Source organism: Scardinius erythrophthalmus, assembly GCF_964197995.2.
Source record: "Scardinius erythrophthalmus genome assembly, chromosome: 22".
NCBI lineage: Eukaryota > Metazoa > Chordata > Actinopteri > Cypriniformes > Leuciscidae > Scardinius > Scardinius erythrophthalmus.
The window spans coordinates 30,410,208-30,427,332 of record NC_138242.1 but is presented as its reverse complement, the minus strand read 5'-3'; the positions used below and the strand labels follow the sequence as shown (position 1 = coordinate 30,427,332).

General features: G+C 34.5%; 1 protein-coding gene and 1 gene segment (V, D, J or C); one reads left to right on the top strand and one right to left on the bottom strand.

Moving 5' to 3' along the window:
- Positions 1-17,125, top strand: part of LOC308682903 (Ig kappa chain V region 4135-like) — a 1,009,768-nt gene that overhangs the window by 379,684 nt on the left and 612,959 nt on the right.
- Positions 9,480-17,125, bottom strand: part of LOC308682877 (myosin phosphatase Rho interacting protein) — a 49,429-nt gene continuing 41,783 nt past the window's right edge. For 7 of the 9 annotated variants that reach the window (XM_081352836.1, XM_081352840.1, XM_081352837.1 and 4 more), the window contains 5 exons: positions 16,279-16,386; positions 16,115-16,201; positions 15,858-16,017; positions 14,709-14,785; positions 9,480-10,724 (listed from right to left, as the gene is read on the bottom strand). In XM_081352836.1, coding sequence (XP_081208962.1) covers positions 10,653-10,724; positions 14,709-14,785; positions 15,858-16,017; positions 16,115-16,201; positions 16,279-16,386 — 504 coding nt within the window. In that variant the 3' untranslated portion in view covers positions 9,480-10,652. Of the gene's footprint in view, positions 10,725-14,086; positions 14,147-14,708; positions 14,786-15,857; positions 16,018-16,114; positions 16,202-16,278; positions 16,387-17,125 lie in introns of all 9 variants that reach the window. The other 2 variants (XM_081352839.1, XM_081352838.1) reach the window with 2 other exon arrangements.

The following is a 17,125-nucleotide window of genomic DNA, read 5'->3' as shown; positions in this document are numbered from 1 at the left end:
AAAAATGAAAATTCTGACAAATGATTTACATGTGAAACTCGATAAATTCGAATATCGTGCAAAAATTCGTTTATTTCAGTAATTCAACTTAAAAGGTGAAACTAATATATTATATAGATTCATTACATGCAAAGTGAGATATTTCAAGCCTTTATTAGTTATCATTTTGATGATTATGGCTTACAGCTTATGCAAACTCTAAATTCAGAATCTCCGAAATTTTGAAATTTTTTATAAGTTGTAAGCCATAATCATCAAAATTATAACAAATAAAGGCTTGAAATATCTCACTTTGCATGTAATGAGTCTATATAATATATTAGTTTCACCTTTTAAGTTGAATTACTGAAATACAAGAACTTTTGCATGATATTCAAATTTTTCGAGTTTCACCTGTACTCACTCTCGTGTAGTTCCAAAACTGTATGACTGTCTTCCGTGGAATACAAAAGGAAATATTTCGAAAAGTTATAATAACAAAAAATATATATACTTGTAAAAAACATTTATATTAAAATGATATATCAAATTCTTATTTTTTCTTAAATATGAAATTAAAAATTATATAAAAGATTTAAATGATATGTTTTTTAATATATTTATTATAAATTGTAATTTATTTCTTATTATGTGTTTCGATATATTTTATAAACACTTATATCCACCCTGCACCACTTGTTTTCAGAAATCTATAATTTGGCTTCAGAGGACTGAATAACGGACTTTTAAAAGCCATGGACACAATGAACTAGGGTTGCAAAGGGACAGAAAATTTCCTGTAAATTTCCAGAAACTTTCCATGGGCAGTTAAGCTAAGGAATTTTGGAAATATTCCAAGTTGAAAATTTATTTGGAATTAATTGGACATTTTGGGTAATTTATACAAACTGTATCATACACAAACATAAATATAAACATTTTGTTTGGTCAAAGCAGACATGCATGCAAACTAATACACATTTTGGATTTATTTGTGAGTAGAACTTTGATTCTTTCATTAAACAACAAATAAACATGAATGTTGAATAAAATAAACATATTTCCTATGATTCCCCCCCAAAAAAAATCCCATTCAAAATGTGAAACGAAAGCACATCCTCCCCTCCCCACCCAATGTCCAATTAAAATTGTTGTTTTAACCAAGATTAAGCTGTAAGATGTTTTTTCAACTAAGTATTTAAGTTAAACTACAATTTTAAAATTTAAATTTAATTTTAATTATTAATTTATAGAAACTTTGAATTTTGCAACCCTACTGTAGAAAAGCATTTTCGTTAAAAAAAAAAAAACAATAAAAAAAAAATCTTATTTTGTGTTCCCCAAAACAAAAAAAGCATACATATTTGAAACTCACATGAGAGTGAGTAAATTATGACAAAATAATGAACATCATTTTTGGTGTGCTATTCCTTTAATGTGTACATATTTCTGCATAGATTCATGGTTTTGTGTGCGATATTAATTTCTAGCAAGAGAAAAACAAAGACAATGTTACATTTACAAAGAAAAGAAAGAAAGATATTAGTCAATTTATTTTTGCATTTAATCCAAGCACAAATGACAAGCAATGCCGGGGCACACTATCCCTGGAGATCTACACACACACTGATCAGTGAGACATGATAAATTCCCCTTTACAACTGCACTACCCAGACCATGTGAACAATGTGAGCACCTGAGTGTGTGTGTGTGTGTGTGTGTGTGTGTGTGTGTGTGTGTGTGTGTGTGTGTGTGTGTGTGTGTGTGTGTGTGTGTGTGTGTGTGTGTGTGTGTGTGTGTGTGTGTGTGTGTGTGTGTGTGTGTGTGTGTGTGTGTTTTGTGCAGCTGAGCACAATGCCTCATGTGAGACGCACAAGGAGAAGGTTAAATGGCAAACACTCCTAAAACTACAACATGCTCCTGCATATTTGTTAGATATATTTACAGCAAAATAGAGATATATATTTAGGTAGAGAGATATATAATGTAGACATTATCAGTTTGCACCATGTAACCTAATATAGCGGCAGATCTTCAGAGAACTCGCTGGGATAATCATCTTATTTGAACTGTTTAGATACTTAATCTTTTGTCCCTGAGGCTCTGACAGAAACGCCTGATAGAAAACTCTGTGTGAATCCAGAAACTTCCCTTCAAATGTCGTATTTTAATACATTTACCTGTCTTAATATATTTCAACTTCCTGCCGAATTTTTCATAAACAGAATGGGATTCAAGAATGCCAACATTTACTGCATTTCTATTAATATTTAAAAAAGAAACTACATGCCGAACTAACTTGAAATATAACGATTGAGTATGATAGTATTCACTGATCTATGCACACGGTCCGACTGAGTGTTGAGTACAATCTGCATTTCATCATCTTCTCTTTTCTATTATTGTGACAAAAACCTCACAACATCTTGATGTATTTTAGCAGTTCATTTAAAGGGATGTTCCAGGTTAAATAAAGCTGTCAATTATTACAGAAATGACATAACTTCACCAGCATTTCATGTAAAAGCAAACAAAAATCATGTTTACAGTAATGCACTAGGGAAGTCTATGGGGGCAAGGCATTAAAGGAATAATTCACCCAAAAATAAAAATAAATTATCCCACACTTTACTCGCCCCTCAAGCCATCCTAGGTGTATGTCTTTCTTCTCTTTTATTTTAAATAATAGGCTACCCTGGCTCTTCCAAGCTTTATAATGCCATTGAATAGTGCCTGAGTTTTTGAAGCCCAAAAAAGAACATCCATCCATCATAAAAGTAATCCATACGACTCCAATGGGCGTTTTTGTAAGACAAATATCCATATTTTAAACTTTCTAAACTATAATCAACGTTGGGTCACAGGTCACCCGGCGATCATGAGCACGTACGGCCATTGCCTGAAGCCAATGATTATAGTTTCCAAGTTTTAAATATGGATTTCTTTGCTTCATTAGGCATACAAACCCATTGGAGCCGTATGGATTACTTTTATGATGGATGGATTTGATTTTTGGAGCTTAAAAAACTCGGACAATATTCAATGCCATTACAAAGCTGGGAAGAGTCAGGATATCATTTTCATTTTTGGGTAAAGTATTCCTTTAAAACAGCCAGTGTCTTTGTTTCAAAAACTAATTAGCTGTCTCCGTAGGCAGTCTTTCAAGACATCACATCGCGCAAGTGCTCTCGATGATATTGGCCAAATATTAAAGCATATCTAACACTATGCTTCTAACAGTGATTTGGAGCATGTATCAAAATGCTAAATACCCCTGATTTCAGCAAATCGCTCTTGTCTCGCACCGCGGTAACTTACTATGATAATACACGATCACTGCAGCGCCACTTCAAGCTGAACACACCTTTCGTACATTATAACTGTTTCGAAATTTTTGGAAATTCATTCTCCGCTATTGTGCATATTTAATCTCAGAACAGTTTTAATTACACATTTGTATAATAAAAAAAGAAAATTAAGTTACTTTTCTCTTATTGAAGTGATTAGTCAAGCCCTCCATAAAACAAGCCCTACAAAACACATAGTCTATGCTATTAGACACTACATGTTTATGGTCTTTGATGATTTAGATCTATTTAATTGAATTTACTAGATCTTATTTACAATTGGTTCGTAAAAGGTGTCTATGTTTTGACCAGCAGATGTCGCAGCGACAAGTTCAGTAAAAAATCTACCCAAAATGGCGGCTAAGGAAAATGTTGATGTAAATATATTTCACTTACCAAAACTAAAGTAAAAATCGTTCAATCTGATTTAAAAAAAATATCCAATATTTGTGGTAGCCTATATTTTATACTAATCGCGTTTTTGGTATTTCCTAATCCTCCAGTGTGATGCTAGTTAGCCGTGTGCTTCATATAAAAATGCTATAGCAAAGATGCTTACTAGGTTTTGTAGCCTACGTGTTGACATGGAATTATTGATAAAAACTACTTAATTACCTTGATGTGTACTGATAAATCAAATCTCTTAATTCCTGGCATGACCACGTGAAGCCAGTAAACAGCAACTCTTGTGCAAAGATACCAGAAAGATACTTTTTTACCTGGAGAAAACGCCACCTAGCCTACAGGCGTTTCGGTGCAGAAGATGTTCATCCGCCTTAGTTAGTTCCACCTCAAAACGATGATTTAGGAAACTTTAGAGCTAACATAACACATTTTGCACTGAATAATGAATATAGCCGCTTTAACATAAGCTTAAAAATCACATGCTGCGCATTTATTGCCCCATAGACGTGTATTATAAGTGCAAACACAATTTTTGCTTGTTTTCATCTACAAATGGACACAATGATTGTCTGAGGTGATCGACAACATGTCACAGATGTTTGAGATGAGCTTTAGCTGTATTTGACCCGAAATATTGCTTTAAACAGAGGGACAAAATAATCAGTCATTAGAAACTGTGGCTCAGTTTGAATGCTGCTGCAAATCTGTCTGTGTGTGTGTGTGTGTGTGTGTTATGCCACTGTATGTTAGTATGAAGGGCACATTCATGCAGCAATAATGAAAAGATCAAAGCAATATGTGATGTATCAACCACAATTTATCAGGACTAATTTCGATTTTACCAGTTTGAAGTGAAGTGAAGCAATGTATTCATTGAGAAAGCACAGAGAGTTATAATAACTTTTGTGAGCTGTACTGTACAACTTTTTTGTAAAAAAAAAAAAAACACAGAAAAAACTGAAAGACAAAAATTTAAAAAATGAATACTAGATCACTCTCCTCTTCTGCTGTTTCATTATTATTCCAAAGCCTTTTATATGAGATGAAACACCTGTGAACACATTCAAATATATGGATCTTACAACAGACCACAAATCAAAATTAATCAAAGCAATGATGAAGGTTATAAAACTGCCAAGTTAAAGCAGAGATCTGAATCATATAGAAATGCTGTGGGGAGTTGAATTTCTGTATAGGGAGAAATGGGCAAAACTGTTGAAAACAGCCAATTTAGGAGACTGAAAGACAATGACAAGAAACGCCTACGAGCCGTGATTTCTGCCAGAGAGAACGACACCTGCTACTGAAGCTAGAAGACAAAACGCCATTTTTATTTGTGTTGTACTGGAAACAAAATCTTTACAGAGACTCGTCTGGCTGGTTCTTTGTCAAATTGATCACATCCAATCTCGCTTATGAAGATCAAAACATGCAAACACTTATGGGGTGTACAAACTTTTTCACACTCTCTAAAGTCATCAGTCTTTCAACCACACTAGAAAAAAATCTATGAAATTTGCAGTAAAAATGGCAGTTTGAAGTAAAAAAAAACAACTACAAAAAAACATTTTATTAACTGAAATCATGTTAATATACCATATTACAAACAAAAAAAACTAACATAAACCCTACCATACATAAGAAACATAATGAATTTATCTAAAAAAAAAAACATCAAATGTGAGTTTTACACCGGGAATTCTGGGAATGTCAGCTTATGCCTTTTTACTGTAAATTATATGATTTGTTATTTTTACTTTCAAAAATTGTACATTTAACAGTATTGTACTGTAAAATTGTAAGCTGTAAGGTTAGAGAATAGTTTTCTAACCAATTAACAGGTTTTTACTGTAGCATTTTTACCATCCTTCAGCCATTCAGAATTGTATTGAGAACGTCTTTTAAATTCACTTTTGTTACGGAAACACGATGAAGAGTTGCAGTGTGAGTTAAAGTGAGCTAAAACTCATATACTGTAAATGCTGGCTTGATAAAGCCTTGATGGAAAGTTTTGAAAAATGTTTAAAAAGTCTTTTAAAGGAAGTTTTACTGTTTTTAAACCTTACAGATAAGATGCATTTGGTCAGTTTAGGGTAATACAAATATTTTTGACCATTGATCAAGACTCCGGTATTCCAGAGCGATGTTTAATAGGTGATGATAATATACTTACCCAACTGAATTACCCTGCAGAACTTAATCGAACACGACACTAACACAGAAAACCGGTGAGTCTGAAGCCCCAGATCACCTGCACAGAGAAACAGATGTAGCCTACAGGTAATGGCTTCTACTAATCATTTGCATATGTATTTATTAATACACGTATCTGGTCCAGCAGGATGCTTCTCGCTCCGTCTCTGTGGTTTCTGTTTCCATGGAAACGTAACAGACCATTGTGGTTCCAGGTGTCCTGCATCGTCTTACATGCAAATAATAATTCAAGAACAGGAAAGCATAGGGTGAAGGAAGCTCAACATTAAGAATATTCCCTGAATAGATCATTATTACAGCTAGCAACAACCCTGCAACAAAGTATCAATTTGTAATTATTTATTTGTATATAACAGTTCTTTAAATAACATAATAATTATATCTGCAGTTAAGGCAAGACACCATACGGGTGAAATCTCAACTAATAAATATCACCGTTGATTTAATCACAGTGCATTAAGACAATTGTTTTGCATTACAGGTTTTCTGAAAAGTTAGGTTTAAATATGCAAATTATATTTGAATGTAATTTAATGTATTGGGTTCGTCATTTAACATGCAATCAAAAGTTTGGACTCTCCCAAAAAGTCTTCCAAAGTCCAGAGGATCGATCGATCGATCGATCGATCGATCTCTCTCTCTCTCTCTCTCTCTCTCTCTCTCTCTCTCTCTCTCTCTCTCTCTCTCTCTCTCTCTCTCTCTCTCTCTCTCTCTCTCTCTCTCTCTCTCTCTCTCTCTCTCTCTCTCTCTCTCTCTCTCTCTCTCTCTCTCTCTCTCTCTCTCTCTCTCTCTCTCTCTCTCTCTCTCTCTCTCTCTCTCACACACACACACACACACACACACAGAGCCTTTAATGTGAATGACTCATGCAGAACTCTGATGCATTGAATTAAAGCCGAACTATTAACACCATCTCATGAGACGCTCGGGAGGTTCTCGAAGAATATCTTACATACCCATATATATATATATATATATATATATATATATATATATATATATGTCTATGTGTGTGTGTGTAAATGCTATTATTCTTATGTTAGAGTTCTTGTTGTCAGCCTTCGAAAATACAAATAAAATGCTTAACTTCATAAAAAGTGAATGGTGTGTGGTTGAGATGAGTGACAGACATGTATGATGGAGATTTCACACACCAAACCCACATATGCACTTACATAACTGTGATCATAAGAACGTTAATAGAAGGAAGCATGTTTATGTTTGAGCTTTGAATCCTCAGCTGCTGGATTCATTATTCACAAACACTCAACAAACGCCTTCGATAAAACTACATCAAATCAAATCTGATCAGGGATTTGAAGAATTACTCACAGCTCTAAAAGACTTGCTCTCCCTCCATCTTTGTCCTCATACAGGTGATACAGGGACGTGAAAGATCACTGCATGAAAATAAAGTTTCCTTTCTTGTTACAGATATAATGAAACGTGTTTTACAGTGGGAAACAAATTATCTTTAACCTTTAATCAACACAAAGTTTTAACTTATTTTTATATCTGAAACACAAACACAAAGGAATAGTTCAGCCAAAAATAAAAATGTTCATCCTCTATTGACCCTGTCATTAAAATGCATGCATTATTATTAAAATGCTGTGGCATTTTGAGACAGAGATCAAGCACTCGGTGTTCACAAAAGATGTCATTATCAAAATGTCAAAAATGCTACATTCATTCAACAAAACTACATAATTACCACTGGCTGTCAAAGGCAATTGCTTGGTTTATTATAGAAAATGTCAAAATTTGAACTTTAAACCTTAGTAAACTAACCAAGATCTACAAGGTCAATTCAGGTAAATTAAAGCCTGATGCCTAAAACTAAAACTTAAACTAAAAGCATTAAAAAAATATTGCCTGAAAAATAAAATATATATAAATGTTTTTTTTTCAGCTAGTCACCAAGGCAACATTATAATACTACTAAAGTAAACTAAATAATACTTAATTAAAAGACATTTAAAATAATAATAATTACAAACGAAACAAAATCACTACATTTTTAACTAAAATTAAAATAGAAATAGACTAAGTAAAATTATTAAGCAATATTAAGAAACACTAAATGATAGTCAAAAAATGGCCCTAGTATTTACCATAATTCCACACAGGATCACTGGATGTGTCTTATCTTGCTCACTGTTGCACTAAGAAGAAAAAAATAAAATAAAAGCCTGATAAAGAACCAAGTAAAGCGGATCCGTGACTCCCCCTGCTGGCCAGTGCTAACATTACCGCAACGTGTCCTACACTGCAAAACGTTTTTTTAATCGTAAATAAAAACATAATTGTTATTGTATAGTACGTTATACATCTTAATACAATTTCAGTATCTCTACTTCGAAATTTAAAGCTTCATTGTAATCATTTGCAAAACTTTCTAGCAATTTCTCAGTGAAAACTGGTGGAGCATCAGATTACTAGATTAGCTGCTAGACTTCTTCATTCAGTGTTACGGTAGTCATGTGCTGCTCATCAGTTTCACCTGATCATGTGTTCAACTCATCGCACTTCATTCTATGGAACACGGCTGAAATAAACGACACGTGTCTGTGTGAGATTTACAGAACACCGACTGCATCGAACAAACCTTCATGTCGTTCACAATCACAACATAGATATATGTACTTTGATGCCTCATTGGTGTTTGTTTCCAGTGGTTTTTACAGCCATATGCTGCACAATGCTGTGATGTTTTCGATTACAATTGATTTTGCTAGTGTGTCAGTGATGAACTGCGTCGTGTTAACCGTTCCAAGATGGCGGACACGTGTTTTTTTAAAGGCCCACTGAAGTGCCTTAATTGAAACTCACAGCATTATTCAATGTGTTGACATAACTTCCATTGAAACAGTAAGACAAGTAGGGACATATTGAACCACTCCTTCCCTTTTTTTAAAATAGTCAATACCATTTTGTTTTCGTTTATATCTCGACCAGAGCCATTGAGCTCAGTAAAGCCGCAGTTTCCTCCTAATCTCTAACCGTTTCTCCTCCTAAACGCTTTAAAATATAGCATTCTGTGCAGAATTCAAATGGCTCCGATATGTTTTCTGGTCTGCTGTGACACGATCATATGATCCGCTGTGTGTCGTGTTTCTAGACCAGAGCTGCGGCGGTTTGCGTGACACTAACGTGAAACCAGACTTCATTCGCCCCAATGAAAAGCATGTTTACACTGTCTGAATTGTTCCCTATCCCTTCTTTATGTGCAATTCATCATGTAGAAAATAGTAAATGTGTGAAAAGTGACTAATTTTAGCTGCAGCGTCTATTTATAATGTTGGGGGCGGAGCTTCAGATTCTACAGAGCATTTCATTGGACTGAAAATCTGATGAGAAGCTGAACTGCAGAGTGATGTCATCAAAATCATTGATCCATATCGGCAGAAGTCAGAGTTTTGAATGCTTAAATCGTCTAAATGTGAATTTTGTCATTGTTTTGGAGCACTAGCTTATAGATAACAGTAAGGCTAACATATACATAGTAAAAGCAAAAAAGCAAAATCCAATTTTGATTTCATGGGGACTTTAACTTCATTTTGATTCAAAAACATTTTATTACAGATGCATCACATTCACACACACCAAAATAAAAATATTCATACAGATAGGCAATTAGGTGTAGACATACCGTGTATAGATAGATATAAAGATATTTTTTTTTCTCTATGCAGACTGCGAGAACAGGATAAAGAAATCTTCTCTAAAACCAAATATTTACATAGCAAACATTGAATATTATACAGTGAGTTTTCTTTGTTGTGTGTTCAATACTTTCTGACTTCTAGAGCAGAAGGAATATGGAATTACATGTTTCAAAACCAAAAACACACAAAAAAAATCAATGACTCAAAGTGCTTCATATTCATGCAAAAGCCAGTATTAAACAACACAAAGAAACCATTAAAATGTCCCGTGTTCGGATCGAATTACAGGATGAATTAAGCTCACTATCAGTAGCCGAACGAGCGCTTTACGCCGCAACACCCACAGCAGATATCACGTTTGGTTGCTCTATATTTTGCACGTTCATATAAACCAAAAGCAACACAAAAGCAATTTAAACAGCAATTAGATTCTCCTCAAGTAAATGACTGAAGCACATAATCTCTCCGACGATCAAAAACACTCTACAAAACACTCGCACTCACGTTACCACGTCATTTTATCTCAAGGTTACAGTACTAGAAAGTCTGAAAAAGAGTTAACATCACGTACACGCGCAACACTTATTTACAATATCATTGGCAAAATAACATCTCTCTCTGTGTCAATAACTCTTCTTCTCTCAGAATATTCATAAAAATGTCTCCAGCACCCCGAAAAGACACGACAGCAGCCAGTTCTCCATTCAGAAGATGTTCAGATGAGGAAGACACACACGTCTAGTGTTCTAGTTCAATACTTGAGTGTGTTCATATATACTGTGATGATGAAGAACAGCTTCAGGACTTATAGAGACCAAAGAAGGGTAAAAAAATATGAGGTTCATCAGAGCTGAATGTTGGCAAAACGACGTGTCAATATTGAAACGTAATTCCCTTAATTCACACGAACAATATTAAAACACAATCAAAAAGATACAGTTCTTCACCCCTGCTTCATCTACCAAACAAGAAGATCTCAATGAAGACAAAAAGAGAGTGAGAACACAAAGAGGAAGAAGAGAGTGAAAGAAAGAACGTGTTATATCTTTCTGGAGTCTTTAGTTTCGAAGAGCTTCATCCTCTCCTGTACGGTCAATCCCTCCTTCAAACTCTGTGGAAGAGAGAGAGAGAGAGAGAAATTTGATATTTTTCATACTTGGGAATAAATAAGTAAATAAAAACAGTCCTTAATAAGACTACAGTATGCGCACATAAGAGAAAGCATGTTTAATTTCAATCATGTGATCTTTAACCGCACATAAATTACACTTTAATGAGACTTAAAGTCTTAAAAACTCAACTTTGATATCATTGGAAAAATTATTTTTAAAAAGGCTGGTTGAAATGAATCATGTTTACCAAACAATGACCAATAAAATGTTCAATTAAATTATATTCTCTGCTCATTTTAATAGCCTGAATAAAACTCACAAAAAACATACAAATTAAAATCTAATTATTAAAACTCAAATTCAATAATTTCATTAAAAAGGCAAAAAATTCTATTAACAAACAAACAAATAAATAAATAAAAAAACGACTGTTAGATTGCAAAACTACACCATCCAAAAAGAAATTTTCTCTTCAGTTCTTTAAATTCAATGGCTAATATAATTTACAGTTAAATCCTATTCTCTGCTGTATATGAGTCTGTCATTTAATGCAAATAAACAAGCCAACATATAAATAATGTTAAATAATAAATATATGAATTCATAAATACGTTACATTGCATTTCCTCATGTTTGCTCATCGTATTGTATCTTAAAAACACTGTTTGTCTAAAAAAAACACTAAAAACGAACTAATTACAATCAACTTTTATGACTTCCCTTGATCATATTTCTCAGACATGGCAGTTCATTAGACTGAACTTTGACTTGTGTGTTGGTTCACAACAGTACACCCTGGACATGAACATGCACATTCCTCGGCTTAAAGGGACATTCAGGGGGTTTTAAACCAAAGCCTGTTTCTATATTCACTTGTTTTCCTCTAAATGGTTTTAGATGCATTTCTTTGTTTTCACATCTGTCATTCACTGTCTGAGACTGTGCTCTCATTGCCTTCAAGAACTAAACGAGACACATGACACTTCATTTACTCATGTCATTAAGTAATGAAGAATTTTTGAGCAGGAATTTGAGATGTTATTTGGTGACAATTTACCCCAAAAGTACACAAAAATAGTTTCCCAAGAAAGTGAAATAACAGGGTTTGAGGAAATTTTTTTTTCCTTAAATGTCCCTTTAAGTTGTTTAATAATATATTCAGTGCTTATCACAGAGAAACATACAAGAAAAATGACAATGACACACACACATGTCTATTAAGACGGTAATTGTTTTACACATGTGGTACTTTGTAGGAGACAGTCAATGATTTAATTACCATCGTCAGACTTAAAAATGTCAGTGTTTTTCTCAAACCATCTATCATTAGTGTGATATAATTCTCATGTGAATCAACACATTTGAGTTCACAAGTAACAGGCCATTATCATCAGAGCCACAGCTGACTTTGTAGTGCACATGAGGAGCACATAAGAGCGAAAATGAACATGAACAACTTAAACTTAAAGGGGTGGTATAGAGGTGAAAAGGGGTTACCCTCTTCACAAGATGTAAAATAAGTCTGTGATTTAAGTCCCAGAGTGTGTGTGTGAAGTTTTAGCTCAAAATACCCCACAGATATTTTTATATATCATGTTAAAGTTGTCACTTTTTGAGGGTGAGCAAAAACGCACCGTTTTGTGTCTGTTCCTTTAAATGCAAATGAGCTGCTGCTCCCGGCACAGGGGGGCGGAGCTTCAACAGTTTGCACTCACACAGACATGCACTGGAAATTTCAAAAACTTTTAGTCAGACAATGATGGAGTGACAACATGTAGACAACATTTCTGAATGGTTAGTTGATGAATTTATGTAGCTTATGTGTAGTTACAGTATCTTCTAGTCATTGATTAGCATATTCTGTCTTGATAATCTATAAATCGTGTTCCGGGGGCGGGGTTTATGTAAATTCTAGGGTTGGTGATGTCACTAACCCGGGAGGAATGTGGTGTAGTCTCTACCAGCCGTTTGTTGTAGTCCTTAAAAAGCGATTTCTGTAAAAGCAAATATCTCCCTTTGCTTTGAGCTTTGAGCGTTGTAACTTTGCAGATGTTGTTTATGATCAAACAGCAACATTACACACTAACCAAAGTTAGAAAAGTCAAATCATAATCAACCACCCCGTTAAGTCAAGGGAGTCATGCAAATATGCATTTACAAACAATTACCATCCAAATAGGGATAGTATCCTTAAACACCAAAAAACACAAATCACACACACACACAACATAAGAAAACTCCACATAAAAACAGTAAGAACACATAACATTCAGAAAATCTGTGCTGGTTATGTGTCGACCTGCCAAACCAGGTTAAGTTGCAGGTGAGTTTCAAACTGTCGGGAAGGTGTAGGGCTCATGCAGGACTCAAAGGCTGTGTTCAAAATGGAATACTAGCTTACTAAATACTGCACAGTATACAACGTACACCACCTAGTGTTTAAAAAGAATATTATATGAAACAGTAGGTATTATTCCATGCTAAAACTGTAGTATGTTGCATTGTTAATTTCACATTGCATGTAATTTTGCATTTTAAAGTGCCCCTATGATGCTTCTTCTGACATTACCTTTCATGTAGTGTGTAATATAGCAGTTTGTGAATGTAAGTATCAAAGACAAATTGAGTTATTGTCTCTTAAAAGCAAAAAGTGTTTCTGAACTGCCTGAAACGAGTCGTCAGTAATTCTAGTCTTACTTCCTGCTCGAACCAATGTAGGTTTGTAACTAATTTGCATAATGCCAGCCTATGGTCTTCATTGGCTGCTGGTGAACGTCTACTTTGCCCCTAGCTATAGTTGAGACCGGAAGAGTTTGGTTTGTGTTGTCGACACGCCGAGAAGACGCTGTTTTCTGCGCTACAAAAGCAAATTCACTTTGATGTACTTCCAAAGGATGAGACTCGCGCTGGAATTGATACGGTAAAATGGACGGCGATCAACCAATCACAACAGACTGCACCATCTGACCAATCAGAGCAGAGCAGCTCTTGGAAAGGAGGAGTTTAGAGAGAATGAATCCTTTATTGAACGTTTCAGACACTGTGAGAAAAGAGCAGATGCTGCAATGTATATAATAAGAAAATTAAAAGTGTTTTTTGACCTTGTAAACCTACTGTAGGAGAATCCAAAAGAAAATTAGGCACCTTTAAAATAGCATAATAGGAGCACTTTAATTAAATATTGTGTAAATATGTCAAAAAGAGAGGTTAAAATCATGGCAGTAATGCTTTCGGTTAGTTCCTCACACTGGATATGGAAGTGGGACGCTTTGCATTTTTGTGGGATACAGTATTCTGTGCAATATGCTCCATATTCCATGCTAACATAGCCGTACTCTCACAAGAGCGATGAATGCTTCACCTGTTGCACCTGATGGGGTCACAGCGGTCAGCTACCCCCGACAAACCCCTCACTCTCTGCCTGACAGGGCAACGCACACATGTGAGGACACACACACACACACACACACACACACACACACACACACACACACACACACGTGTACACGGTTTCATACTTCATACACATAAATACTAGGCCTGTCACTTAAAAATAAGATTAAATAATTTAACAAATTCTGTATAGCTTATTTTTACGACAAAAAAAGTCAAAATTGTGAGATCAAAATTTGCAATTACATTTTTCATTTTTTATTCTGTAGCGGAAACAAGCTTCCATAATTATGTAACATTTACTATAACAAAATGAATTGTCACTGCCACTCACAAACTCAAATGTAAAATGGATTGTAGTGGATCAATGACTAAAAATAAACTATATATTGACTTTTTTATAGTATAGTACATTTTATAGTATATCAATTTTTATTTTTAATCGAGTGACAGCACATAAGCACAAACAACAAATTTCCACATAAATGTACAGGAATATCAATACATTCAGAGTTGTCAATGGCTGACAAGAATATTTATGACACAGACAGAGACACACACACACTCTCTCTCTCGCTCTGAACTCTCACCTTTGACCTGACCCCACGCATCTGTCTGGATTTTTCTTTCTTCAGGAAATCTGGGTTACTCTTTGACTTCATAATGTCTGTATCGAACACAAATACACTTCAGCTCATACATACACACAGACACAGTAAAATGTTTAGTGTTTGTTCACACTCTTATTGTAATAATTTGGCCGGAGTTTGGGAATGATCTGAAACGATCTAATATGAAATCCTCTGCATCAGCCAATAACTGATATTAACACTATTTTGTATCAGTAACAAAATCGACAAAATTTAAATCTACATTTCTGTTTTCAAATATTTTAGGTGCATTTTGAGTAAGTAAAGTAAAAAAAAAATTGTAAAATGATTAATTTTTTTATATATATATATTTAAAAAAAATGACATGATATATCGTTTAAGTTCAGTGTATATGTGCACTTCTTAATTGCTATAATTAAACTGAAAATTTTAAATTAATTAAACTTTAGTTATGCATATCAGCATCAGCCACTGAAAAATTTATATGGGTTAATTACTAGTACTTTTATGCTTTTTTTATTGCATAAAATAAATTGCTTTTATGCTACTTTTAGTACTTATTTGCCCTTCAAATCATTTTCCTTTGGTGCACTACGGAAGAAACCAAAGCATGTGGATTTGAAACGCCATGAAGTGGAGTAAATGATGACAGAATTGCCATTTTTGTGTTAACTAATCCTTAAAGGGGTCATCGGATGCCCATTATCCACAAGTTGGTATGATTCTTTAGGGTCTTCATGTAAAGTCTGTAACATACTTTGGTTAAAATTCCTCAATGGTTGAGTAAAACAACACCCTTTCTACCTCCTCAAAAACAGCTCTGCTCACAGCGACCTGTATCGGTGCATGTCTCTTTAAATGATAATGAGCAACTGCTCGATTGGCTGAGGTTAGAAATATGCTAATACGGGACAGTCTGTCAGTGGTCGTGGGCGGAGCATGAGCAATATGACATCATAGTGCTCAGAAACGGCCTGATTATTGAGTGTTTTTGAGGATTAAAAAAAAAGTGAATGGATTTTTTTCATTGTATGGTGGTTGTGTCCACACCCTGCAAAGACACATTTATATGCAAACACCATATAAAAGTGAATTTTGTATCCGATGACCCCTTTAAAATGTCTCACCGTATCCAGCAGTAACGCCTTCAGCGTCTAATTCCCCAAGAGCTTCTGTAGCAGCCAAAAGTTTCTCCCTCAGCTTGTTAATGTCACAGTCAGCTTTAGCCTTCACGATACTCAGCTCCGTGTAAATGTCCTTGTACTTATCTGAGGCATACTTCTTATCCTGCAACACATATGAACGACACATCAGTGTTCGGAGAGCTGTTAAAGAGAAACACATGCACTGAGAAAAACACAACTCATGTGTGTGTGCATATTACTCGAAGTGCCGTGTGCAGCTCGTCTTTGAGAGAGTTTATTTCCTGTTTGAGGTACTGGATCTCTGACTCCTTCACTCGCAGCAAAACCTGCAGCAAAACAACATTTAGATGATGTGCATGACACGTTTAATTGATAAATTTAGATGACAGAGCTTGTGCTGTACCTCTAGTTCATAGATGTCTTTCCCTTGTGTCAGAGAGGAAGTCAATTTGTCTCCACTGATGCAGGAGTGCATTCTGGTGATCTCCTCATTCAGACGATGATTTAGTTCCTGTAACACATACACACACACACACACACACACACACAAGTTTGTTTACATCATGGTGGGGAACTTTATTGACTTTGCAAGTGAATACAGGCAAAATTGTGGCCAGGCAAAGGTTATTTGGCTTTAGATAAGTGATAAATAAGTGATACACTTTTAAGGGTTTTTATTTTATCACACTGTATTTTATCTATTTTGTTGTAGATTTCAATTACAATACATATTTTGGAAGGCCGTTTTCTCAAAATTTGTTTTAGTCAAAAGATTTTTGGGTCAAAATGAGTCAGAAATCTCCACTTCTATATTCTGAAGGGTTTGTTCATATATCATTTGCCTTATTTTATACATTTTATTCCTAAAAACAGGGTGATTTTTTTTTCCTGGCTGATATTTTCTGATTTAAAGAGTGATAAATAGAGATATCCAAAATTTACATTTATAGACTAATATGTCAACAAAATGAGACCCAGCTTCATCCAATGTTTAGATTTCTTTTCTGGAAATGTATGCAAATTATTGGATATTTAATTAGATAATGCCTCATTTGCATATTAAAAGTAAACATAACATTTTAGAACTTGAAAAACAAAAAATGTCATTATAAAAAGTACAGTGATTTCTATTAGTTGTAATTTGTATCCTATTCGCATGGGTTGTCTTGCCATAAATAAAGATTATTTATAATTTGCAAACCTTAAAAACAATTATTTAAATAAACTTTATTATTTTTTTATAAGACAGT